A 26182-nucleotide genomic window follows, 5' to 3' on the forward strand; every position below is an offset into this window, starting at 1 on the left:
AGTCAGCCTGCAATCCTGCATTCTCACCACCATGCCACCAATCAAAGGTTTTAGTCCTGCTTGAGGCATCCAGAAGTAGTTTTCATCTGAATGAAGCAATGAATATAAAAGAAAATAAACTCAGAGATTTCCTTCAAAGATTTTTTTTTTTCTTAATACTACAGGACAAATTTTCTCAACAAGGGCTAAGCTCCACTTGTCTTTGAACTGCTGTAGTGTTTATATTCCACTCCATATAGATTAATATTAGTTTCCCAATTTTGGGCGGTTTTGAGATGTGTGGACTTCAACTCCCAGAATTCCCAGTCAAAATAGCCATCGCTAAGAATTCTGGGAGTTGAAGTCCACATGTCTCCCAAGTTGTCTAAGTTGGGAGATGCCAGTATCGATTGTGTTTCTTTACTTAAAAAAATATTTTTTGTTCTGCCTTTTAGTTATGCAATTCTTTTTTTGACATATTTTTTTTTATTTCTAGGGCCACTGCTATGCACAGAGGTGAAATTATATTCAAGGATGCCTTAGCCCAGCAGTTGTGTGAACAAGGGAGTAAGTGTTTAGTTATTTATTTTTCCGTAATTTTAACTTGCATTAATTGATATTTTTTTAAGTTGGTCAAGAAACAACACCAGTTGTTTTGGGAGAATCCACCAGGAAAGTAGCTAGGCCCTGATTGAATCTCCATTATATTTATAGTATATTATACTCTATTTAAACTCCATTTCAACAACAGTTGTTGCTAGTGTTTTTTTAACTGGAATGAGTGTAGAAATATCCAGAACCAAAAGTCTCATCTCTTCTGTATTATGCCTTGAGTGTCACTTAGAAACAAATCGTGTCAATATTACAAAGAAATTCCAAAATTCTGATTAAAAGGAAATCAAGATTAGTTCACATCGGAGTTGGGAAAAAGCTACTTCTGTTCACATGCAAAGTTTTATTATAAATTCCTTTATAGGTGGGGGGGGGGGTTTAGATAGTTTAGAACTATTTAGTTAAATATTACAAAGGCTTATGTACAGAGAAATGAATAGAAGCGTAGCCAAGAATAATTGCATCTGTTCATCTTTAATAAGCATTGATTTATTCTGTTTAGATTGGGATTTAAGCACTGAGCAAATCAAGCATGAGTTCCTTGGGGGATTTTTGCCTTTATTAAAAAAAAACAAAAAAAACAAAAACAAAAGGAAAGTGTTATAAAAAATGGCTTGTAAAGAGATGCATGAGGTAGCTTACAAAGACCCAGAAAAACATAAGGAGTCTTTCTTATTTATGAAAGAAGAAGCTTTATGGGAACTATTCCATGTGCTTGGAAAATAGTTCTTTTCATAAGTGGGAATCACAGCATCCCTGCAGGGCAACTGTCACAATCTCCATTGTTTGATCCCTGGTTACGGAAGTCATAATAATATTTTTTCACTATTGATGCAGACATTCCCATGAAAGAAACTTTTAACCATTGGAGATCTTCCAGGTTGCCCGTAGTCTGTAATACCACTTTACAACGCCTGGGTAAGGCCACACTTGGAATACTGCATCCAGTTTTGGTCACCACGATGTAAAAAAGATGTTGAGACTCTAGAAAGAGTGCAGAGAAGAGCAACAAAGATGATCAGGGGACTGGAGGCTAAAACATATAAGGAACGGTTGCTGGAATTGGGTATGTCTAGTTTAACGAAGAGAAGGACGAGGGGGGATATGATAGCAGTCTTCCAGTATCTCAGGGGCTGCCCCAAGGAAGAGGGAGTCAAGCTATTCTCCAAAGCATCTGAAGGCAGGACAAGAAGCAACGGATGGAAACTAACCAAAAAGAGAAGCAATCTAGAACTAAGGAGAAACATCCTGACAGTGAGAACAATTAACCAGTGGAACAACCTGCCTCCAGAAACTATGAATGCTCCAACACTGGAAGTTTTTAAGAAGAGACTGGACAGCCATTTGTCTGGAATGGTATAGGGTTTCCTACCTGAGCAGGAGGTTGGACTAGATGACCTCCAAGGTCCCTTCCAACTCTATCATTATTGTTCATCTCCAAAGTTGAAGACAAACGTTTGACCCCAAGAAAGGAAATTAAGCCACACAAATGACACCAGTATGATGTAACCCTCCATATAGAGCAAATAAGCCACAGTGGGAGGCAGATTTAGTTCAAATTCAAGAAGGTTTCCTGCCTGAGCAGGGGGTTGGACTAGATGACCTCCAAGGTCCCTTCCAACTTCATTATTATTATTATAAGACTATTGAGAGTGGTGAGGCAAGGACATCAGGTGAGAAGTTTTGGTCATGAAGCTCCCAGAGAAAGAAAGTCTAATTATTCTAACTTGAGAACTCAACACTCTCTCACCTTCTCTTTTTTCAAAGATGTTGTTATGTGGTTTAATTCATTTTTTTCAAAAAGTAAATAAATGAAGGTTAAGGTTCTTTACGACCGTGTCAAACTAAAAATTAAACCTCCGCTCCATTTTCACAGATCAGAGTTGGATTTAAAAGAAAGGTTAGGCGTTTTTTTTTTTTTTTTTTAAACTGGTAAAATTCTTACTTGAAGATGCAGGACTGTGAAAAATGGATTAACAATGTATTTTTTTAAAAAAAAAAACCTGCCTACTGTTTTTTAATACCAGAAAACATCAATTTTGTATAATATTCTCGCTGTGTGACATTTTGGGACTTTATTTAAAATAGATGAAGGTCAAAACTGCAGCTTACCGCAATAAAATATAGCGTGCGATAAAGAAATACGAACGCAATGTTCATCCCCCGTTTAATGGTATCTTCATAATTTCCGAGATGAAGAATTAGAATTTGAAATGAGTATCAGATACTTGAGGCGAAAAAATTGTAAGGTTTTTCAGACACATGAAAAAAAAGTGAGAAATGAAGTAACTTTAGCATTCAGTTTTATGATCAAGAAGTTTTTAAAAAAAAGTTAACTTTGGATACGTGCTTCTCGATCTTACAAATAATTTATTTCAACTAAACGTAACCAGGACTTGTAGAGGAGATATTTTTTCCACTGTACTTATCCTATATATGAAAATCCCACTGAAATAGGGGCAAAAACATACCCAATACAGATAATCCTCAATTTACGAGGATTGAGCCCCAAAATTATGTTCCTAAGTGAGACATTTGTTAAGCGAGTTTTCCTAATGCTTTTTCCTAATGCTTTAACGTAGCTGTGTCTTTTTCTGGGGTTGCATGTTGGCAGCCTTACCATCCCAACAAAAGGCATGCCTGATTTAAAAAATATTGACCTCAGGAGCTTTTTCTATGCAGATGGACCTCCAATCCCTTTTTCTCCTTCTCACCTGGATCCTTGCTCAGCCTAAAATGGGTATTAAAGCAGACCCAACTTTACGCAACGTGACCCACTTCCTTAAATGAAGATACATACTCACCACCTCTCCGCTTTTTGAAAGCTTTGCCTCTTTCTTCCAACATTTTAAATGGTAATGCTTAAAGCAGTGGTTCTCAACCTGTGGGTCGGGACCCCATTTGGGGTCGAACGACCATTTCACGGGGGTCACCAAACAACGCAGTCCGCCATTTTCCCCCCTTTTCCTTAGCTGTGCTACTCCCTTTTATTCTATTGGCTTTTGAAAGCCAATAGAATAGACTCTCTTGAATAGAGTCTAATTCTATTGGCTTTCCAAAGCCAATAGGAATTGTCCAGGCTGTCTCTGCCCTGCTGAGCCCGCCAAAAGTCCCATTCTGCAAACGGTGCTGCACCCGTTGAGTAGTCCTCCACTTACGACCGGTTGAGTAGTCCTCCACTTACGACCGGTTGGGGGTCGCGGCATTAAAAAGGTTGAGAACCACTGGCTTAAAGTGAGCTACAGTCAAAGAGCACTACGGGGGGGGGGGGGGGCAATAAAAAATCTGTTTATTTTCTTTTTGTTCTTTTTTTCTGCAGGTCCCACCGAAGGTCCTTTGCATCCTCTTTTAGGTACGTCAATAGGTTATTTGTTTTGGCTTTTTTAGATGGCAGTTCAGGTTGAATTATTGCCTTTTTAAAATAATATCCCATTTGAAAACATTCACACAGGAGGTCAAATCGATTCATTTTTATTACGGTCACAGAGCAGTGTTACAAAGATAAAAACGTAAAAAAACAATAGTAATCATCAAAACAAAATAAAAGACAGACAAAATAATATATTGCAATTGGTGGTGGAATTGTCAGCGGGCACGTAGAGTCTGCCAAATTTTGCATAAATTTGCATACGATTTATAACAGAATTTGGCCTTGTATAGAGAAACAACTTTGCACTGATCTAAGAAACTAATCAAGGAGAGAAGCAACCTAGAACAAAGGAGAAAATTTCTTGACAGTGAGAACAATTAACCAGTGGAACCACCTGCCTCCAGAAGCGGTGAATGCTCCAACACTGGAAGTTTTTAAGAAGAGACTGGACAGCCATTTGTCTGAAATGGTATAGGGTTTCCTGCCTGAGCAGGGGGTTGGACTAGATGACCTCCAAGGTCTCTTCCAACTTTATTATTATTATAAGAAGAGTCGTTCCACGTAAAAGAGATCATTATTTGCCAGATATTTTATTAGATAAGGTGTTCTAAATTGAGTCTGGGAGTTCTTATAAGTCAAAAAGAATGGGGGGAAAAAAACATGGGTGTATTTAATAATTGCATGGACGTGTATTCCAATAGGCTTGACCCCCACCCGCATTTACAACCACTCAAATCTCTTCCCTTCAGGTGCATAAAGTGAGCGTTGATAACGCAACAGGGGCTTGCAACCGTGTTTCTGGATTAATCCCAGATTGCACTGGAAAGCAGAACGGAGCTTTTCCCAGCCTGTTGTGGGTCCCCTAAAATGCTTCGCAAAAGAGAGAACAGATGAACCGGACAGATGGCTCTCTGACTCTCACAAATATGTTTGTGTTCATTTGTTTATGACTTTGGCCCCGTGGAGAGTGGGATTTCATTTTTGGCAAGGGGGCCTGACCATGTTGGCTGAGAAAGAAAACCTCACCAGGCCAAAACAAAAAACCGCGGTCAGGCTTACAACTTGAATGTATTTAAGTCGTTGGCTATGATGGAAATAATTCTAAGACAAAACGTGGGTTTTTGAAAAGGGGACGGCATGTCGTTCTGTTTCCTCGTCTCTGAGAAACGAGATTGAAATGTATTTATTGCTGAGCTTCAGAAGCCCTTTCCAGGATGATAGCACAAGCTAACTCTCATCTCGTGTGAGGCCAGAAACTCTGCAAGGGTTTCTGTGGTACGGGGGTGATGGATGGTGTCCCATCAAGCCATTTTTCAAGCCCTAAATCAGTGGTTCTCAACCTGTGGGTCGGGACCCCATTTGGGGTCGAACGACCATTTCACGGGGGTCGCCAAACAATGCAGTCCGCCATTTTTTTCCACTTTTCCTAAGCTGTGCTATTCCCTTTTATTCTATTGGCTTTTGAAAGCCAATAGAATAGACTCTCTTGAATAGAGTCTAATTCTATTGGCTTTCAAAAGCCAATAGGCATTGTCCAGGCTGTCTCTGCCCTGTTGAGCCCGCCAAAAGTCCCATTCTGCAAACGGTGCTGCACCAGTTGAGTAGTCCTCGACTTACGACCGGTTGAGTAGTCCTTGACTTATGACTGGTTGGGGGTCGCAGCATTAAAAAGGTTGAGAACCGCTGCCCTAAATAGATTTTTTCCCTCTGGGAAAAATACTGCACTCTAACTACTCCTATGCCACCATGGCTTCTAGGGCATGGCACTATGGCATATTATAACGTGATACTTCGGTATCTCTAAGTCACTGATTGTTCTGTCCCAGCCTATGTGAGTCCTTGTTGTGCTCACAAGAAGAAACCCCTCTTCCAAGAAACAGGCAGGAACCGCAAAAAAAAAAAAAACCAATCGCCTTTTATTCTCACAGACCTGAGTCAATGTCCAAGGCGAACAAATACAGTCCACAGAAACTCAGTCCTCAACACAAACGGTTGTCTTCGGCAACCAGCACCTCCCACACCTTCCCTTTTATTATTCAGCCAAGGCGTGGCTTCTTAATGTCTTCTCCTTTGCCTTTGGAGCCGCCCCATTGCATTCCTCTGTCCTACTCGTTTATCTTGCCTGTGCTTTCGTGCATCTGGGATTTGTCCCAGCTGTTCTTCATCACTGTCCAACTCAGGTTCCCAGCACAGCTGTGTCTCAGCCTGAGCGCGAGTAGAGGGGCCAGGCTCCTCGTCTGACTGTAAGTCTTGGAGCTCCGCAGAGCCTTCCTCTGACTCTGATGTCACTTCAGGTCCCTCCTCCTCCTCCTCTGATTCCTCAGACTCAGCTGCCGGATCCCCTGGCTGGCAAGGAATCACAATACTGATCAAAAATCATCATGGGGTGATAGAAGGAAGAAAATTAATAATAGAAGGCAAGAGCTAATTGTTGCTGTTTGTTTCCAAACTGGGTGTCTGAAACAATGTTATTTTGGGGGTGGTGGTCCATAAATGGTTTTTTAAAACCTCAAAATCTCTGTTTAAGGAAGTCAACTTTCATTCCACAGCTTCAGACAGACACAGTTCTCTCGATCAGGGGGCTGTGGGCCGCAGCCCACTACCAGCCCATGGCCTGCTGGCTATCGGGCCACAGGACAGGCTGGCCAGTATGCGCACACATGTGCGCATGCACTCATCCCCACTCGCGCTAGCGCCGCAGCCGTGCAGCCTAAAGGGGGCTCAGCACGGCCTAAACAGGGCTTGCCGTGGCCTAAACGGCGTTCCGTGCGGCCTAAACGGGGCAGGGCTAGCAAGTGTCACGTGGGCACTAGCGCTGTCCTGTTTGTGTCACGGGCATGCACGTAAAATGCTTCCCCTTCTCTTTCCCTCCGGTCCCGCCAGTCAAGAAAGGTTGGGGACCTCTGCTGCAGATGGCACGGATTGGATCCAGTAGAATTTGCATGTAAATAAACTTTTCCTCAAGGAGGAGAATATTACCAACTCAGGGTCAAAATGCAAAATGTCCTTGGTGGTCTCTGAGCTCGGCTGTTTTCTTGCAGACATTTCATTACCGTACTTGGTAACATCATCAACCAAGCTCAGAGAGCACGAAGGACCTCGCAAACGATCCTCAGTTTTACAGGAAAGGCTGAAAGGAAAATAGCCGGGCGCTCGGCAATTCTTCCTATTCATATTTAACATTCATATTCAGGGCTTCCTAGTCGAAATCCGAAAGGTGCCTCAGAGTAAGCCAAGGTCCACAGGGGACAACTTTTTGTAGTCTTAGAGCCAACGAAATCTTTCTTTATGGAAAGGTACAACAAGAGCACAGCTACGGGATTCCAGGAAAAGAATTGGAAGTTGTAGTCGGTAAATCAATTAGTCAGTTACGTAGATTCCTCTCCATAAATTAAAGCTTCTTTTCATCTTGGAAAAGCTTCACAACCCTAAAATAGAAGGGTTGAGGTTTTTTTTTCCCCCGAGAAATGCTGGGTATTTGAGCTGCTATCTTCTCTTTGAACTGCATCCTCATCTCATAAGGATTTAAATAAGAGATATTAGGCGCGCTGGACAAATTTAATTTAATTTGTCTCGATTAAATTTGTTCTTTTTTCTTCATTTCAGCTGAGATGCACAGCAACAGCATCATATTACGGGATGACTTTGACTCTTACCACTTACAAGGATTGAATCCTACGATGTGGTAAGTTTGGCTGTGTTTTTAGATTTATTTGGCAGAAACATCCAGTTTTGGTCACCACGATGTAAAAAAGATGCTGAGACTCTAGAAAGAGGACAGAGAAGAGCAACAAAGATGATCAGTGGACTGGAGGCTAAAACATATAAGGAACAGTTGCTGGAATTGGGTATGTCTAGTTTAATGAAGAGAAGGACGAGGGGGGGACATGATAGGAATATTCAAATATCTCAGGGGCTGCCATAAAGAAGAGGGAATCAAGCTAGTCTCCAAAGGTGGGACAAGGAGCAAAGGATGGAGACTGACCAAGGAGAGAAGCAACCTGGAACTAAGGAGAAACTTCCTGACAGTGAGAACAATTGACCAGTGGAACAACCTGCCTCCAGAAGCAGTGAATGCTCCAACACTGGAAGTTTTTAAGAAGAGACTGGACAGCCATTTGTCTGAAATGATATAGGGTTCCTGCCTGAGCAGGGGGTTGGACTGGATGACCTCCAGGTCCCTTCCAACTTTATTATTATTATGAAGGAAGGAAGGAAGGAAGGAAGGAAGGAAAGAAGGAAGGAAGGAAGGAAGGAAGGAAGGAAGGAAGGAAGGAAGGAAGGAAGGAAGGAAGGATAAAATGGCAGGGTGGAAGGTGATTTTGACCCATGACTAACCAACGGATTTAACCCATTTTCAAAATGTGTTGAGCTTTGCTGCTCAATGGATATAAAACTTCACTCTGTCCAGACCTTCTTGAACAGTTTCTTGATTTCAATACAGGAGACGCTCTTTCCCATAGCCCTGAGCTTTGGGAAAATAAATGTTTCCTTCATGGACATTGTTTTTAACGCCAGCATATCTATAGCCGCCTAGCCTTGGATAGTCCTTTGGCGATCTCTCTTGATGCCATCTGTTGCAGGGGCATCGTGCCTCTTTATTAACCGATCAAGGTTTTTCCGCAGAGCTTTCTGTGTCTAGGAGCTGTTTGTGCAATCATTTCAGCCGAGTCTTGTTTAATCTCTGCCTAAGCCCCAGAACCTCACGCACTTCAGTAGATGCTTTTGGGAAAGCAAAATATGCTTTCTTATCTCAAGGCCTGCAACAAAAGCCATTGAATAATCGCTTGCTCCTGTCAAGCTTCATACAGATGGCCAGGATCAAGGAAGCAAGGATTAAACAATACACCCCATTAAAGTTCTGTAATGCTGGCTTAGGGGAAAATCTGGAATCTTGAAAAGCACAACCAGCATATCCAACTTTAATTGACCAGTGAGTTCATTAAGACGGAATCTCTTGAAGGCTTGTGTTATGAATTACTGTATTTCTTGCCAGCTGGACTGAGTTGCTGCTTGGGAGTTAAGCAACTACTGTAACTAACTGGACTGAGTTGCTGTTTGTGAGATAAGCAACTTAACAGACTCTCTTCCTATCTCTCCGTTGTTTACGTCTACACTCTGTTCATTACACTCCCAGGCTCCCCTTACCATTAATTAGCAGAACACCTTCTGCTGAGTAACCAACCAGTCAAAAAATCAGTTGTCTCCTATTTGTATCGTTGTCCTCAAGTCCATCCTTTCATTTCAACCAAACCAAGGGCAGATGTCTGGTCTAACTAAACCACAAGGGGCAAACATGGCATGCGGGCAAGATTTTTCTGGAAGATAATCAACATGACAAAACCCCTTTAGGAAAGAAATCTAACTTGTATCACTGTGTATGTAGCTGCAAAGCCAAGTGTATTTTTGCTCTAGCATTAGGCGAGCTTTAATAATTAAGCCAAACCACACAGAAACACACGTCTGATTGTTAAGATATCAGATGGATCGCTAGCATTGAGTCACTCATCAGTCATGGAAGCACATGGGTTGACTTCGCGCCAGTCATCTTTCCTTTTCTCAATGTTCCTCACAAGGTTTGTGTTGAGGGTGAAACTGGAGTTTTACATACATAATCTGTTATATTTTAAGTGAAGAACCTGGATATATTGTAATTGAGAGAATGTTGTTCATTTCTCTTAGCCCTTAACAGGATATTGTGTCACATCTTGAATAGGACAGGGAAATGTTTTATGGGGTTTAATATTTTCAACCGCAACAGAATACAATAGAATAGGGAATAGAATAGAATGGAGCGGAGTGGAGTAGAGTGGAGTGAGTGGAGTGGAGTAGAGTAGAATAGGAAAGCTATGGCAAATCTAGACAGCATACTAAAAAGCAGAGACATCACCCTGCCAACAAAAGTGCGTATAGTCCAGGCCATGGTTTTCCCAGTTGCAATGTAGGGCTGTGAAAGTTGGACCATAAGAAAGGCTGAGTGCCAAAGAATGGAGGCCTTTGAACTCTTGTGCTGGAGAAGACTCCTGTGAGTCCCCTGGACTGCAAGGCGATCAAACCGGTCAGTCCCGGAGGAGATCAACCCCGACTGCTCTTTAGAAGGCCAGATCCTGAAGTTGAAACTCAAGTACTTTGGCCACCTAATGAGAAGGAAGGACTCACTGGAGAAGAGCCTAATGCTGGGAAAGACGGAGGGCAATAGAAGAAGGGGACGACAGAGAATGAGGAGGCTGGATGGAGTCACTGAAGCAGTAGGTGAGAACTTAAATGGGCTCCAGAAGATGGTAGAAGACAGGAAGACCTGGAGGAACGTTGTCCATGGGGTCACGATGGGTCGGACACGACTTCGCAATTAACAACAACAACAAAGAATTGAGGAATAGAATAGAATAGAATAGAATAGAATAATCTTTATTGTCATTGTGTAACTCACAACGAAATTAAGTGCTGTCCACAGTGCACACTACACACAAATAAAAACCACAAATAAGAACATACATTACATACACACATCCTTCACATTCTATTCAACATTGCGCTGCCCCTAATATCGCACTTCAATGTTGCACTGTACAGTGGTATTTAATATAGCTACAGCTCTGGGATAAAAACTATTTTCCAGCCTATTTGTCACATCACGTAGTATGACAATAATTTGTTCCTTAGCTTAAGACTTTTAAGCAGAATATTCCCTTTGAAGCAACGTGGTGCTCAAGACAACTCAAGACTCTCCTCCAGTGATGGAGCATCCACAACATCTGAATAGCTTGCCTCCAGAAGCTGTGGGTTCTCCATCAGTGGAGGTTTTCAAGAAGAGCCTGGGCAGCCATTGGTCTGGGGTGGTCTAAGCAAGGTCTCCTGCTTGAGCAGGGGGTTGGACTAGATGACCTCCAAGATCCCTTGCAACTCTGTTATTCTGTATACTACCTTCTTCCGCCGTGCTTCCAACTCACTTGAATTCTTTTACTTGCAGGTTTGAATGCAGCAACTGTGAGGTTGGAGACCAATGTGGTGTCATCATGCACGGCAGTGCTGTCACATTCTGCGAACCGTACGGGCCCAGAGAATTAGTAAGTCTCTGCTAATCTGACTGGTTTATGAGGTCTCCCTCTTTGAATAGCCTACTTGGTGGTCAAAGCTCATTTGTCTTGCCTTCCGCTTTACGCTGACCGTTTCCTTTAAATCAGGGGTCTTCAAACCTGGCCCTTTTATGACTCGTGGACTTCAACTCCCAGAATTCCTGAGCCAGCCACGCTGAGGGGAAAGGGAGAGGTTTCCAAGTTGAGCCATGCTGGCTCAGGAATTCTGGGAGTTGAAGTCCAAAAGTCATAAAAGGGCCAAGTTTGAAGGCCCCTCCCAGAATTCCTCAGCCAGGCACGTTGGCTGAGGAATTCTGGGAGTTGAAGTCCACGAGTCATAAAAGGGCCAAGTTTGAAGGCCCCTCCCAGAATTCCTCAGCCAGGCACGTTGGCTGAGGAATTCTGGGAGTTGAAGTCCACGAGTCATAAAAGGGCCAAGTTTGAAGACCCCTGATTTAAATCTTATTGCCTTCGCATTCCTTGTAAATATATCTTTGTTTTTCTGACAAGAAAGGTCATAAAATGGGGTCAGCTCATAGCAACTGTCTCATTTAGCAACATAAATTTTGGGCTCAAGTGGTCATAACTCAAGGACTCCCTGTATAGACCCACATTCATTGAGTTTGCTCAGCATATGCAACAAACTTTGTGTTAAAACCAAGGAAGTGGAACTTTGGTGAATATATTAAATGCAGGAACAGTAGTAAAATGATTGTATTTTCCCATCCAAGGTTATTGCAGAGCTGGAAATACATTAGCAGAGGCAGTTTAAGTGGCTTGGGTTGACATCTCCTGTTAATTCATAGCAGACAGCTGGGAGGGGAGGACCATGGTGTAATGATTTGCATTCAATATTTAACGTCCTGGTTCTTCTAAATTAAAAGATCTCAGAAAATGTTCCATCCTAGATGAAATGGACAATAATTCTTAAATTGGGTCCGTGGCAGTGCCAGGATTTGCCTCCTGGCCCAATTTTTGAAGAGCAAAAATTAAACTGACTTATTTCCTTGCTCGTGTTCTCAATGATCCATGGTTAAATAGTCTCTCCATAATGTTGGTTGGTTTCATTTTATGTGACATTTTTAACCTTGTACGGCCCTTTTTTTTTTCTGCCTTGCAATACCTAAATATAATCTCCTCTCCTTCGGTGTTTTTTTTTTTTTTTTTAAATAAACCAGTTTGCCTTAATGTCACCAGATTTATAAGCAAGGCTTAAGTAAAAAGTGTTCCACTTGCTTAATTTTTGCACTTCATAAGTGCTTCCTCACAATAAGTATTTCTTACTATTCTTCTTCTTCTTCTCGTGCCATATCCGTTATCGGACGTTGGCGATCCTGTTGGCGATCCTGTTTTTATCAGCAGCCGCACGAAAAAGGGCTGCTGAGTTTTGTCCAAACCAGTCCCTTAGATTTTGAAGCCACGATGTTCTTCTTCTGCCTGGACCTCGTTTGCCTTCAGTCTTTCCCTGGAGGATTAAATGGAGTATGCCATATTTTTCTGGGTGTTGCATGTCTGAAATATTCTAATTTTCATTTTTTAATTGTTTTGATGATTTCCCTTGGCTTTCCCAGGCGGCTTATCCCCTCCTCATTTCTGATCTTGTCAACCTATCTTCTACGTAACAGCTGCCTGTCAATCCACATTTCAAATGCTTCTAGTCTCTTCAGGTGGCCTTCTGTCAGAGACCAACTCTCTACTCCATACATACACACCTACACAAATTATATGAATTTGTTAGAAATTGTTTGTAGGAAATTCTAGCAAGGAAATGGTTTTGGACCCATGGAGTGAAGGTACTCATGTTTCCTTATCTGCTCATGAAGATGCCCCACTAATCATTATTTGGTTGCATCTTCATGATGTTGCCTTAGGTCTTATCTAATTCATACACGAGTGTCGAGTGCGAAAAACCAGGTCCACAAGTGAAGGTCCAGTTAAACCGATTTATTGCTAAACACCTATGCGTGGGAATCATCTCAACTAACCGCAATTGCTTGGGGTTAGCTAAGTCTCAAAGGAATTCAAGGGAGCTTGGACTTGGTTCATTTGTGGCGATGTAAGGATTCTAGGCCGATCCCTCTTTTGACTCCACCCTCAGATTTTGCCACTTCTTCTACAACAAGGCAGCGTAAACCTTTTTTTGAGTGGGGGGTCCTTTGAGTCAATATTGATTCCTGGTAATATAACTACCTGGCCTGGTCCCTTGGCATTTTAGACGTGGTTTGCCTTTGCCTGCTTCCTAGGGCTGAGAGAGTGACTGGCTCAAAAGTCCCCAACCTGGATGATGCAATAATAGGAATGACTCAGCAGGTGTGTGTGTCCCTTTAAGAGTCTGAGTATAAAAGGGAAGTTTTTTTGCTGGAGTCTTTCTCTCTCATCCTTTGACTGCTGTGTATTGGAGTTTGCTGTTTCACCACGTGTATGTATTTTGTTTCTAGTGTGTATTTGTAGATAGTGCGTGATAAACCACCATTTAAATACAAACCACGGTGTACTGTATTTACTCCTGGGTTTCCTCAGCGCAATAAGACTGTGCATGCTGTGACAAAATTTCTCTTCCTCTTCCTCTCAGTCCAACACTGAAAGACAGAAAAGACCGTATTCTAGTGAGGGAAGAAGAATATCCTGAACATAAGGGAGGAATAAGTGTCTAAGTGCCCTTAGAGATTGAAATCCCTAGTTGGTTTTCTCCAAGCTGCTCAGTGGCAGTTGGGGAATTTCTAAGCATTTGCTTCTGGCTCTAAATTCACTTTCAGGCGAAGTTCCAGGCAGGGCTTCATAGCTCTAAAGCAGGGCTTTTCAACCTTTTCACCCATTGTACCACTTTTAGGATATGGCAATATCTGAGTACCACCCGTCACCTAGCAAGGTGTCAAAAACTTGATGACCAAAAAAAAAAGAAAAAAGTGATAAATTACAGGTAATCCTCAACTTACAACAGTTCACTTAGTGACTGTTCGAAGTTACAATGGTACTAAAAAGTGCCCCCCCCCAAGGCACAGCCAAGCAAGACACCTGCCTGCTCACCTGGCCTCACTCTTCCTCCTGTCTGAGGTTTTCATTGTTGTGAGCATTTCTGTTGAGGATTGGCAGCGGAGGTGGGTGGGGGGCTGTTTGGTTTTTATTCCCCCCATCTACTGGGTGGTTGCAGCAGGTTTTGGTCACTTCACATGACCCTGGGACACTGTGAGCGTCATAAATATGAACCAATTGCCAAGCATCTGAATGTAAATCACAAGACCCTGGAGATGCTGGAACATTCCAGCTGATTGGTGCTTGTTCAGGGCTCAGCAGAAGCACCAGGATCAGCACTGAGCTCCAGCTGGAGCCTGGTGCTGATCCTGGCGCTTCCGCTGAGCCCTGACAGCCCTGCATCTCCAGACGTCTCTCGCTCAGGCTTGTGCGGTGCTGCCACTGGTTCAGCTCATTCCCCTCCCCTGCTACTACTTTTCTAGGATGGTCATGTACCATCTGCCAGGCGCCACTGTACCACAGGTGGTACCCGTACCACTGGTTGAAAAGCCCTGCTCTAAAGAAGTCAATAGGGAATAAGTCGTAAATGTCTAGAACTGGAGCTCCTGTTCATTTTGTGAAGGTATTGGCTGTCCAACCTTGGCAACTTTAAAGACTTGTGGACGTCAATTCCCAGAAGTCCCATGCTGGCTGAGGAATTCTGGGAATTAAGGCCCACAAGTCTTAAAAATCGCCAAGGTTGGAGACCCCTGGATTATATGTAACGATTTTGTAATCTCACCAAAGACCCTGTAGGCTGAAGTGTTTCTGAGATGGTTCTCCTTGAGTTCCTCCTTCCTTGGACCTTGATGTCCACAGGGTCACAGAGCAGCATATAAATTGATGCAGCAAATGAAAGTCCCATGGTCCAGGGGTGTCGAACTCAATTTCATTGAGGGCCGTATCAGCATTGCGGTTGCCCTCGGGGGGCCGGGTGAGTGCAGCCTACTGGGTGGGCGTGGATAGAGTGGGTATGGCCTACTGTGTGGGCATGGCCAGCTCTATATCATTCGCGTCAAGGGTGCCTGTGGGGGCCTGGGCAGGAGTGGGACAGATCTGAGGGTCTCTGGCAGAAGGGGGTGGGATCAGGGCAGAGCCCATCAAGCCGTTGGCGAGGGCCGTTTGCTGGCCACTTCCAGGCGATGAAGCATTTCTTGATTTCTCATAAAGGGTGATACCTCCCCAGCTTGCACTCAGGTGGTGGGGCCGACATGGCAGGGGCTGGTTCCTCGCTGTTTCCAAATGGCCTTGTGGAGCTAAGACTGACTGCGTTTCAGCATAGATGGCCACCCCAAAATTGTACATTGTACGTGGGTGTACACCAAGGTACACCCACGTGTCACCTATCCTCCGCGAGCTGCACTGGCTTCCTGTGGGTCTCTGGATGCAATTCAAGGTGTTGGTTGTCACCTTTAAAGCCCTTCATGGCTTAGGACCAGATTACTTACAGGACCGCATACTGCCGCATAATTCCCAGAGACCGGTGAGGTCCCACAGATTGGGCCTCCTTCAGGTCCTGTCGGCCAGACAATGTCGGCTGGCGGGCCCTCGGGGAAGGGCCTTTTCTGTGGTGACTCCGACGTGGTGGAATCAACTTCCCCCCGAGATTCGAACTACTCCCACCTTGCCGGCCTTCAAGAAAGCTATTAAAACTCTCCAGTTCCGGCAGGCCTGGGGTTGATGTCCCCAGGGGGGCCGGGACACGATTGGGACATGCTGTGTGAATGTATTCATTTTTAATTGTTATATTGTTGTTTTAATTTTGTACGCCGCCCTGAGTCCCTAGGGATTGGGCGGCATATAAATGTTATTAATAAATAAATAAATACATTGGCTCCCAGCTGGCCTGGGCCAGGCCAAGGCAGCGGGGGCCGTTCCCTCACTGTTTCCAGGATGGCTTCGCGGGCCACATAAAACCACTTTGCGGGCCGCATCCAGCCCCCAGGCCTTGTGTTTGACATGTCTGCCATAGTCAATGAACAGAGTTGGATCAGCAATAGCTTGGTTACAGAGAATATGTCTCACGATACGGCTGCACATGTGACCCTTCCTTTCTTCATCGGTAATTCAAGTTATTTCTATGTTTTAAAACTGGTGTGATAAAACAGTCATTGCCAAAAGGTTCAAGGAAGACACAATGTCAGGCCCAGCAAAATCCAATCCCGTACAACTCTTTATTTGCTTGCAGTTGATAGACAGAATCTTGCGAGATTAAACCTATACTTTCCTAACCTGCTAAATACTGTTTATCCTGGGAGATTCTAGAACAAACTTGGCCCTTTGATGACTCGTGGACTTCAACTCCCAGAATTCCTCAACCAGCATGCCTGGCTGAGGAATTCTGGAAGCTGAAGTCCACAAGCCATCAAAGGGCCAAGTATGAAGACCCCTTTTCTAGAATGTGACTTACCTGAATTACCTTGAAGGGTTAACAACAGGATACTGACTAAGGGATAAAGATTCCAGTTTTATGTTCCGTAAAGGTTTAGCACCTAATGAATTTGATAGGTCAATTCAACAATTCTCTCCCCTCCCTTTTTTTTCTTCTTCTGTAGATTACCACTGACCTTAACACGACAACGGCTTCCGTGCTCCAGTTTTCAATAGGTGAGTTTTTGCGATGACTTTAATTAAAAGGCAAGAGAAATGCAACTCAAGTTTATTTCAGAGTTTTATGGCATTTTTGTATTTGTACAAAATACAAGAATAGAATAGAATAGAATAGAATAGAATAGAATAGAATAGAATAGAATAGAATAGAATAGAATAGAATAGAGAATAGAGAATAGAGAATAGAGAATAGAGAATAGAATAGAATATATGGAATGGAATGGAATGGAATAGAATAGATCAGACAGAGAACAGAATAGAACAGACAGAGAATCAAATCAAATCGAATAGAATAGAATAGAACAGACAGAGAATAGAATAGAATAGAATAGAATAGAATAGAATAGAATAGAATAGAATAGAATAGAATAGAGAATAGAAAATAGAATAGAATATATGGAATGGAATAGAATAGAATAGAATAGAATAGAATAGAATAGAATAGAATAGAATAGAATAGAATAGAATAGAATAGAAAATATGGAATGGAATGGAATTAGAATAGAATAGAATAGAATAGAATAGAATAGAATAGAATAGAATAGAATAGAATAGAATAGAATAGAATAGAAAATAGAAAATAGAAAATAGAAAATAGAGACTGGAATAGAATAGAATAGAATAGAATAGAATAGAATAGAATAGAATAGAATAGAATAGAATAGAATAGAATAGAATAGAATAGAATAGAATAGAATAGAATAGAATAGAATAGAATAGAATAGAATAGAATAGAATAGAAAAGAATAGAATAGAGAAATGAAGAATTGGAATAGAATAGAATAGAATAGAATAGAATAGAATAGAATAGAATAGAATAGAATATATGGAATGGAATGGAATAGAATAGAATAGAATAGAATAGAATAGAATAGAATAGAATAGAATATATGGAATGGAATGGAATAGAATAGAATAGAATAGAATATATGGAATGGAATAGAATAGAATAGAATAGAATAGAATAGAATAGAATAGAATGGAATGGAATGGAATGGAATGGAATGGAACGGAACAGAACAGAACAGAACAGAACAGAACAGAACAGAACAGAATAGAATAGAATAGAATAGAACAGAATATATGGAATGGAATGGAATGGAATGGAATGGAATAGAATAGAATAGAATAGAATAGAATAGAATAGAATAGAATAGAATAGAATAGAATAGAATAGAATAGAATAGAATAGAATAGAATAGAAGAGTTGGAAGGGACCTTGGAGGTCTTCTAGTCCAACCCCCGGCTCAGGCAAGAGACCCTATAACATTTCAGACAAATATTTGTCCACTCTCTTCTGGAAAACCTCTAGTGATGAAGCATTCACCGCTTCTGGAGGCAGGTTGTTCCACTGGTTAATTGTTCTCACTGTCAGGAAATTTCTCCTTAGTTCCAGGTTGCTTCTCTCCTTGATTAGTTTCTATCCGTGGCTTCATGTCCTGCCTTCAGGCCCTTTGGAGAATAGCTCCACTCCCTCTTTGTGTCACCTCCTCAAATATTGGAACATGGCTATCATCAACACAAATAGGGGAAAAAAACAGTTTTTGAGCAAATGTTTTGATTGTCTGTGGGAAATTAACCATTTGACTGTCAAGATAACTCAAGAATGAAGAAGCAATGTGGATGCGGAATTCTAGAAATGTACTTGTAAATTAAATTCTCATTTTTAACAGCCAATTATTCCAGCTGAGTCTTTCTCAGTGGGATTGTGATTCTGCAGTGGAGAAATTTATTGGAAATGAACATGATGAGATTAAGCCCCTACTTTGAATTAAATGCAAGATTCAGAAGGTCCCAGGAATGTATTTTACAGTTGTGTTTTACTTTGATTTGTTTTATTAGTGTTTTTAAAATAAGGTCTCAGGTAAATAATAGCTGTGGCCTTTTGGCTGAGCTGTTACTTCCATAGTGAGTTCTAGTGCTTATTTTTATTGTTTCCATAATAACTAGCTGACAACAGCGATCTAAATGAGTTTTTTATTTTTTTATTATTTTTCGTGTTGAGATATACTGTATATATATATATGTATATAAGACCTTGAGTGGTTTTTTTTGTTTTGTTTTGTTTTTTATGCACCCTGTTGGCCCAAATATGGGAAAAAGAAATCTTTTGGGCCGACAGGGTGCATAAAAAAAAATTATTCAAGGTAATTCTCCTCCCTGTCTCTTCCCTCCCTGACACTGCTGACAAAGTGAGAAAGAGCCTGTGGCCTAGAGGTCAATGCAGCTGCCTAACGTGCAAGTAGCCCAGGTTCGAATCTCAAAAGGGTATGTCTGGCTGATGAGAGCTAATTAGCTCGAAATAGCTATTCCATTCTCCCTTAATTCTTTGTTAGCAATCCAAAAAATTTTACATACATACATACATACATATATATTTGTTTCCTGAGGTTTCCGCGGGTATTTGTATGTAGGTCTTTGGTTATTTGGGTTTTCTCCTGCGTCAGATTGGAAGTGTCTTGGCGATGTTTCGACAAAGTCCCATTCGTCATCTTCAGGCTGGTGTTTTGGGCTTCGTGCTTCTAGGAGCAATGTGTGATCGTAGCTGTTTCTTCCTTTTAAACCTATATTAGTTATATTGTTTAGAGTTATATATATATTACACATCTATACAGTCCTATAAAATTTCTACTCAAGCTGAGCAGCTACAGAAATAACTTCTATCAAAACTTATAGCCCTGCACTTAGCTGTTCCTACCTGAAGCAACTGTAAATCTGTTGAATTGTCCAAGAACACAAGTAACGAAAGGATTGTGTTAATTTATAGTCAAGAGCACATTCCACCGGAGTTCTCATAATGCAGTCAAGATAAATGAAAGCCAAAAGGAGTCCAAATCTCGTAAATTTATTTACTATTACATCTCTATCTTGCATTGTTCCATAGATTTCAGAGCAGCAAGGCAAGGCAGGGCAGGGCAGGGCAGGGCAAGGGCAAGGCAACCCAACCCAACCCAACCCAACCCACCCAACCCAGAATTTTGCAGGAATGCTGGTCTAGAAGCAAGTACTTGGAGTCAACGTGACTGATCATCTGTTCTTTAGCTCTGTCGTGTGCTGTCTACTCGTCAAAGCATCTAATGCTCTTTCTCTTGTGATAGCAATAGATTGTTTGTTGGAAACCCATGGGCAACAGCTGAATTCGCCACCGTCCCCCCTTCCCCTCCCCCCCAGGCCGTTTAGCTCTTTCACTGCCCAAATGCCCAATGTGAATCAAGTAATCTGATTGGGAGAAAACGGATAACGGTAAAGGATTGAACAGTGAGAAAATGGCCCATATTGCCTCTTAACTCCAAAAGCTTCTTAGAGGCTGGGTTTGAAAGGATAACTTCCCCGAAACAATTTTATTAAATGTGTTTTGGGTGCTCTTTCAAGGATGAATATCAACAGGCTATGTTGCTGTTGTTCCCTGATATTGGATAGAGGTAGCGATGAGCTATTTCTATTAATTAATTTGGATGCACTTGCTATATATGAAATCATTAAGTTTAAAGGACAAGTAGAGGCAGTTTGTATAATTATGATGGCTCTTCCTTCCTTCCTTCCTTTCTTCTTTCCTTCCTCCCTCCCTCCTCTTCCTTCCTTCTTTCCTCCCCTTCCTTCCTTCCTCCCCTTCCTTCTTTCCTCCCCTTCCTTCCTCCCCTTCCTTCTTTCCTCCCCTTCCTTCCTTCCTTCCCTCCTTCCTTCCTTCCTCCCCTTCCTTCCTTCTCTCCCTCCTTCCTTCCTTCCTCCCCTTCCTTCCTTCTTTCCTCCCCTTCCTTCCTTCCTTCCTTCCTTCTTTCCTCCCCTTCCTTCCTTCCTCCCCTTCCTTCCTTCCTCCCCTTCCTTCCTTCCTTCCTCCTCCCCTTCCTTCCTTCCTTCCTTCCTTCCTTCCTTCCTTCCTTCCTTCCTTCCTTCCTTCCTTCTTCCTTCCTCCCATCTCCTTCCTTCATTCCTTCCTTCCTTCCTTCCTTCCTTCTTCCTTCCTTTCCTTCCTTCTTTCCTCCCCTTCCTTCCTTCCCTCCCTCCTTCCTTCCTCCCCTTCCTTCCTTCTCTCCCTCCTCCCCTTCCTTCCTTCCTTCCTTCCTTCCTTCCTTCCTTCCTTCCTTCCTTCCTTCCAGATCCAGAATGGAGGTTCCACCTTGATTTAATGTCAGATAAATCCACGCCTCCCTTTTTACAGAGGTCTCTATGCTCAGAACTGCTATCCTGTGCAATGGGATTCCTCCTAATTAAGATATTTAAAAGTAGGACCTTTGGGAACTTCCCAGCCAAAAATTTTAATTGCACAGTTTAGGATTGAAATAAGTCGCCCGGAGAGCTCTAAAGCTTAGCTGCCCTGAAATATTAGCATGGTTCATTAGCTAAATCATCTTTGCTTTACACTCTGTAAAAACAAAGTGCTTCCCTTAGTTCTCCTCCTCACCTTCCCCAAGCATGATAAAGGATGGAGTAAGGATTGAGCTGAAGACATTACTAAGGACAGGACAGGTAGACATAAGAGAAGAGGGTAAAGGCTCCACCAGTTGGACATAAACTCTTTCAATGTAGAGGTGTTTTTGTTGGCAGAATTATAAGGCAGTTTTCTGCATGGATCTTGTGGTTTGTAGAGATACATACAGGTTTGCAATTCATAGGAGCAGTTTCAATCTCTAGGATTTAGAAAACTGAAGGAATAAGATACAGGTAGTCCTGGACTTAGGACCACTACCGAGCCCCAAATTTTTGTTACTAAGCAAAATGTTTGTTAAGTGAATCTGGCTTCCCCATTGACATTGCTTGTCAGAAGGGCACAAAAATGGATCCCGTGATCCCGGGACACTGCAACCGTCATAAATACATGCCAGTTGCCAAGTGTCCAAGTTTTGATCATATGACCATGAGGATGCTGCAATGATTATATGTAAGAAACAGTCAAAAGTCATTTTTCCAGTTTCTTTGTAGCTTTGAAGAGCAATTATTTTCTATTCTGTTCTGTTCTGTTCTTTCCATATTCTGTTCTGTTTCTATTCTATTCTATTCTTTATTTCTAACTATTCTATTCTATTCTCCAATTTCTATTCTATTCTATTCTTTATTTCTAACTCTATTCTGTTCTATTCTATTCCATTCCATTGTATTGTATTGTATTGTATTCTGTTCCATTCCTATTCTATTCTATTCTATTCCATTCCATTCCTATTCTATTCTGTTCTATTCTATTCTTTCCATATTCTGTTCTATTCTATTCTATTCCATTCCTATTCTATTCCATTCCATTCCATTCCTATTCTATTCTATTCTATTCTATTCTATTCTATTCTATTCTATTCTATTCTTTATTTCTAACTATTCTATTCTCCAATTTCTATTCTATTCTATTCTTTATTTCTAACTATTCTATTCTATTCTTTATTTCTAACTCTATTCTGTTCTATTCTATTCCATTCCATTCTATTCTATTCTATTCTATTCTATTCTATTCTATTCTTTCCATGTTCTGTTCTATTCTATTCTATTCTATTCTATTCTATTCTATTCTATTCTATTCTATTCTTTATTTCTAACTATACTATTCTATTCTCCAATTTCTATTCTATTCTATTCTTTATTTCTAACTATTCTATTCTTTATTTCTAACTCTATTCTGTTCTATTCTATTCCATTCCATTCCTATTCTATTCTATTCTTTCCATATTCTGTTCTATTCTATTCTATTCCATTCCTATTCTATTCTATTCCATTCCATTCCTATTCTGTTCTATTCTATTCTATTCTTTCCATGTTCTGTTCTATTCTATTCTATTCTATTCTTTCCATGTTCTATTCTATTCTATTCTATTCTATTCTATTCTATTCTATTCTATTCTATTCTTTATTTCTAACTATTCTATTCTATTCTCCAATTTCTATTCTATTCTATTCTTTATTTCTAACTATTCTATTCTATTCTTTATTTCTAACTCTATTCTGTTCTATTCTATTCCATTCCATTGTATTCCATTCTATTCTATTCTATTCTATTCTGTTCTGTTCTGTTCTGTTCTTTCCATATTCTGTTCTGTTCTATTCTATTCTATTCCATATATTCTGTTCTGCTCTCTTCTGTTCTGGATTAAACAATGTGGTTTATGAAACCCCAGATGATATAATTACAGGATTTTACAGGTATTTGTGGCAAAACTCTAAAATATCATTTCCCTACTGAAGTTCTCCTTGTTCAACAAGACCAAGGCATGCCAGAATTTAGTTCTCTAAACTCCTGAGAAGGCAACTTTCTCTAGTTATTCTGAGAACTTTATACAATTGCTTTATAAAATCAGTTCCTTTACAGATAAATGCTGCCAGAACAAGACAAATGATCAAATTTTAAACAATTTTACTGCCCAGTAGTCCAATACACTGCAAGTCTATTAAGTTTGGAAAGATGTGTTTAGGGTTTTGAGTTCCTCTCTATTTGAAATGTATATATGACAACAGTTGCCATCCAATTAAAGAGATGTTCGCCAATAAACAAAAAACGGTATATAAAATGTTTTTCTTATTTTATTTGTTTTTAATACTAGAAGAAACTAACAGCTGTGTCAGAAAAAAATATATAGGTTAGTGGCAGTTGTTAGTCAAATTATTTTTGAGAGCTTAATTGGGAATGCAATGTACCCGTGTTGATGCAACATTAATTAATCACCATGCCATTGTTTCGTTAGCTGCACGAAGATGTTAAGGCATATTGTACAAGCTGGCAAGGGGTGGAATATTTTATTTTTAACTTCATTAAAATTTTCTTTTTTAAGTCACACGATAAATATGGATGGGAAACAAAGGAAAAAAGGTGTTATAACACTTTCTGGTGTCTTTCCAGAGATTTATTTTTAGATCTAGAAATAATTGCTAGATTAAGCAAAAGTTATTTCTTTACATCTCTGCTATTTTGCAACCAATTCACTGAATATTTTCTATTGAACATAATAACAGGCAACTTTAGGCTATAAGGCACAATCAATTGATACTTCAAAAACAAGGACCTTCTCGTGTGTTTTTTTAATATTGCCGTGGAAATTATTTGGAGTGACTAAGTATAGTATTAGGAGCATTATTTTTATGAAGCCCATGCTCTTGTTTGTCTTAAAGCTTAATTGGGAAATGTTAGAATACAGATTCTGTTGTAACGTAGAATATTACGAATCTGGCCTCTTTCTCTGCCGCAGATATTGCGATAGGGAATCACACAGCATCGCATTTGTTGTGATTCCAAACGAAAATTACACTTGCTGTAATCCAGCAAAGACTTTTTATGGGGTTAGGCAAAACCTTGGGGAAAAAACAAGTACTTCAGCAAAGATACAAAGCATTCCTTTTTTTTTTTTTTTGAAAGGTTAAATTAACTGTATATCCTATAAAAGGTTTATAGGGCTGCTTTGGAAGGTGTGTGGGCCATCTCTAATTGCACAGTCCCATCCCATGGGAAGCTGGCATCTTCCCTTTATTGGAAAATTTAAATTCATCAAATATATGTTCACAGTGGAATCACCATCTGGTCTAACTCCTTGACCTAGAGGACAAAGAGGTCATATTTCTTTTCTGACTGCAGCATGTGGAGAGGTTACTGTGATTCTTTCAGAATGCAGAATTTGTCCTGGTAGAATTCTCCTGGTTGATAAGCCAACTTCCGAAGGAGACATTTTGTCTGCTGAATAAGGGGTGACGTGATAGCAGTCTTCCAATATCTCAGGGGCTGCCCCAAAGAAGAGGGAGTCAAGTTATTCTCCAAAGCACCTGAAGGCAGGACGAGAAGCAACGGATGGAAACTCACCAAGGAGAGAAGCAACCTAGAACTAAGGAGAAATTCCCTGAGAATTAAAACAATTAATCAGTGGAACAAACTGCCTCCAGGAGTTGTGTGTGCTCCAACACTGGAAGTTTTTAAGAAGAGACTGGACAGCCATTTGTCTGAAATGGTCTAGGTTTCCTGCCTGAGCTGAGGATTAGACTAGAAGACCTCCAAAGTCCCTTCCAACTTCTTCTTCTTCTTCTTCTTCTTCTTCTTCTTCTTCTTCTTCTTCTTCTTCTTCTTCTTCTTCTTATTCTTCTTCTTCTTCTTCTTCTTCTTCTTCTTCTTCTTCTTCTTCTTCTTCTTCTTCTTCTTCTTCTTCTTCTTCTTCTTCTTCTTCTCCTTCTCCTTCTCCTTCTCCTTCTCCTTCTCCTTCTCCGTCTCCTTCTCCTTCTCCTTCTCCTTCTCCTTCTCCTTCTCCTTCTCCTTCTCCTTCTTCTTCTTCTTCTTCTTCTTCTTCTTCTTCTTCTTCTCCTTCTCCTTCTCCTTCTCCTTCTCCTTCTTCTCCTTCTTCGCCTTCGCCATCATCATCATCATCATCATTTTGTGAACTCTACAGCTTCCACTTTCCATTATCTATTCAAGATGGAATAGTGATTAATATTTATATAATATTTATATGTAAGGGTGCAGCTTTATACGTATGTTGTATATAGCAGGTTTAAATGTGTGTTATGTATTTGTACACTTTGAGAGCAAGCAACTAGATTTCATTTTTAATGTGTGCCAATGTGCCCACAGTAAAAAAAAAATGACAGTAAAAGTTATCTTACCTAATCGGAAGAGGCTGCTGAAGAGACATCGCTACCTCTATTGATGGAAGTCTTGATCGAATCATAAACTGAGCAGGTTACTGGAAGTAAAAGAATCTGGAACTTGAGAGTAAAAAGCTTACTGAGAGAGATAGAAATTTAATAATAATAATAATAATAATCTTTATTGATTAGCCCATGGGCCATATCAAAGTGCAGCGTTCCAAACACACGTTATCCTAAAATGCAGTAAAAAAAAAAAAACAATTTGGAACGGAATTAGTTAAAATATAATTTAGGATAAAATAGAAATAAAATACAGTTTAAAATGAAATTGGGATAAAGTACATTTTTAAAATGAAATTAGAATCAAATATAGCAATTGGACGGAAGTTTGAAATTCAGTTTATCGCGGGGCGGGGTAAATCAGCCATCATGACATTAAATCAAACCGGAACAGAAGCCGAATAAAAAAAATCGGGCTTTATAAATACATCCGAGGAACTCCGTGGCATGGATAGGATTCGGCCGTTATAAATTCTTGATCCTTAAAGCCATTATTCTGACTCTTCAATGGCACGGATGAAAGCATGTACATATCGATGGCTGTTTATTATGGCGAGCTGCAGCACCGCTTCAAATTTTTCTTCAGCCCTCGTGGGGGACTGGCTTTTCATTTTGATTATTTATTGACGGGGGGGGGGGGAACCACTCAGTTCATCAACTGGGATTAGAGCATTACAGGCCTGGCTGCTCAAAACTCTCTGAGATGATAGACTGCCCACAGGTGCTCATTATGGAATAATAGCTTAATTAAAAGGGATTGGCGTGGAAGAAATAACATGTCCGAGCACGGTCTCCAGTCTCCCAGGGCAAAGCATTGAGAGTGCGCACTCAAGCATGGATTCTGGTTTCAATCTCGTAATCATTACAACGTGCAAGGAAGAGACTAAACAATCAGGAACCTGGTTCCCAGCATTCCCGG

At 40.8% G+C, this 26182-nt stretch overlaps 1 protein-coding gene across 4 annotated transcripts in view; it reads left to right on the forward strand.

Annotated features, from left to right (window-relative positions):
* RELN (reelin) overlaps positions 1-26182 on the forward strand; it is a 276773-nt gene that overhangs the window by 99425 nt on the left and 151166 nt on the right. For all 4 annotated transcript variants that reach the window (XM_039363759.1, XM_039363760.1, XM_039363761.1 and 1 more), the window contains exons 4-8: positions 476-546; positions 3911-3943; positions 7568-7646; positions 10932-11028; positions 16605-16656. In XM_039363759.1, coding sequence (XP_039219693.1) covers positions 476-546; positions 3911-3943; positions 7568-7646; positions 10932-11028; positions 16605-16656 — 332 coding nt within the window. The remainder of the gene's footprint in view (positions 1-475; positions 547-3910; positions 3944-7567; positions 7647-10931; positions 11029-16604; positions 16657-26182) is intronic.

The sequence above is a fragment of the Crotalus tigris genome, unplaced genomic scaffold (assembly GCF_016545835.1).
Source record: "Crotalus tigris isolate CLP2741 ecotype Arizona unplaced genomic scaffold, ASM1654583v1 scf7180000019599.1365583, whole genome shotgun sequence".
Lineage (NCBI taxonomy): Eukaryota > Metazoa > Chordata > Lepidosauria > Squamata > Viperidae > Crotalus > Crotalus tigris.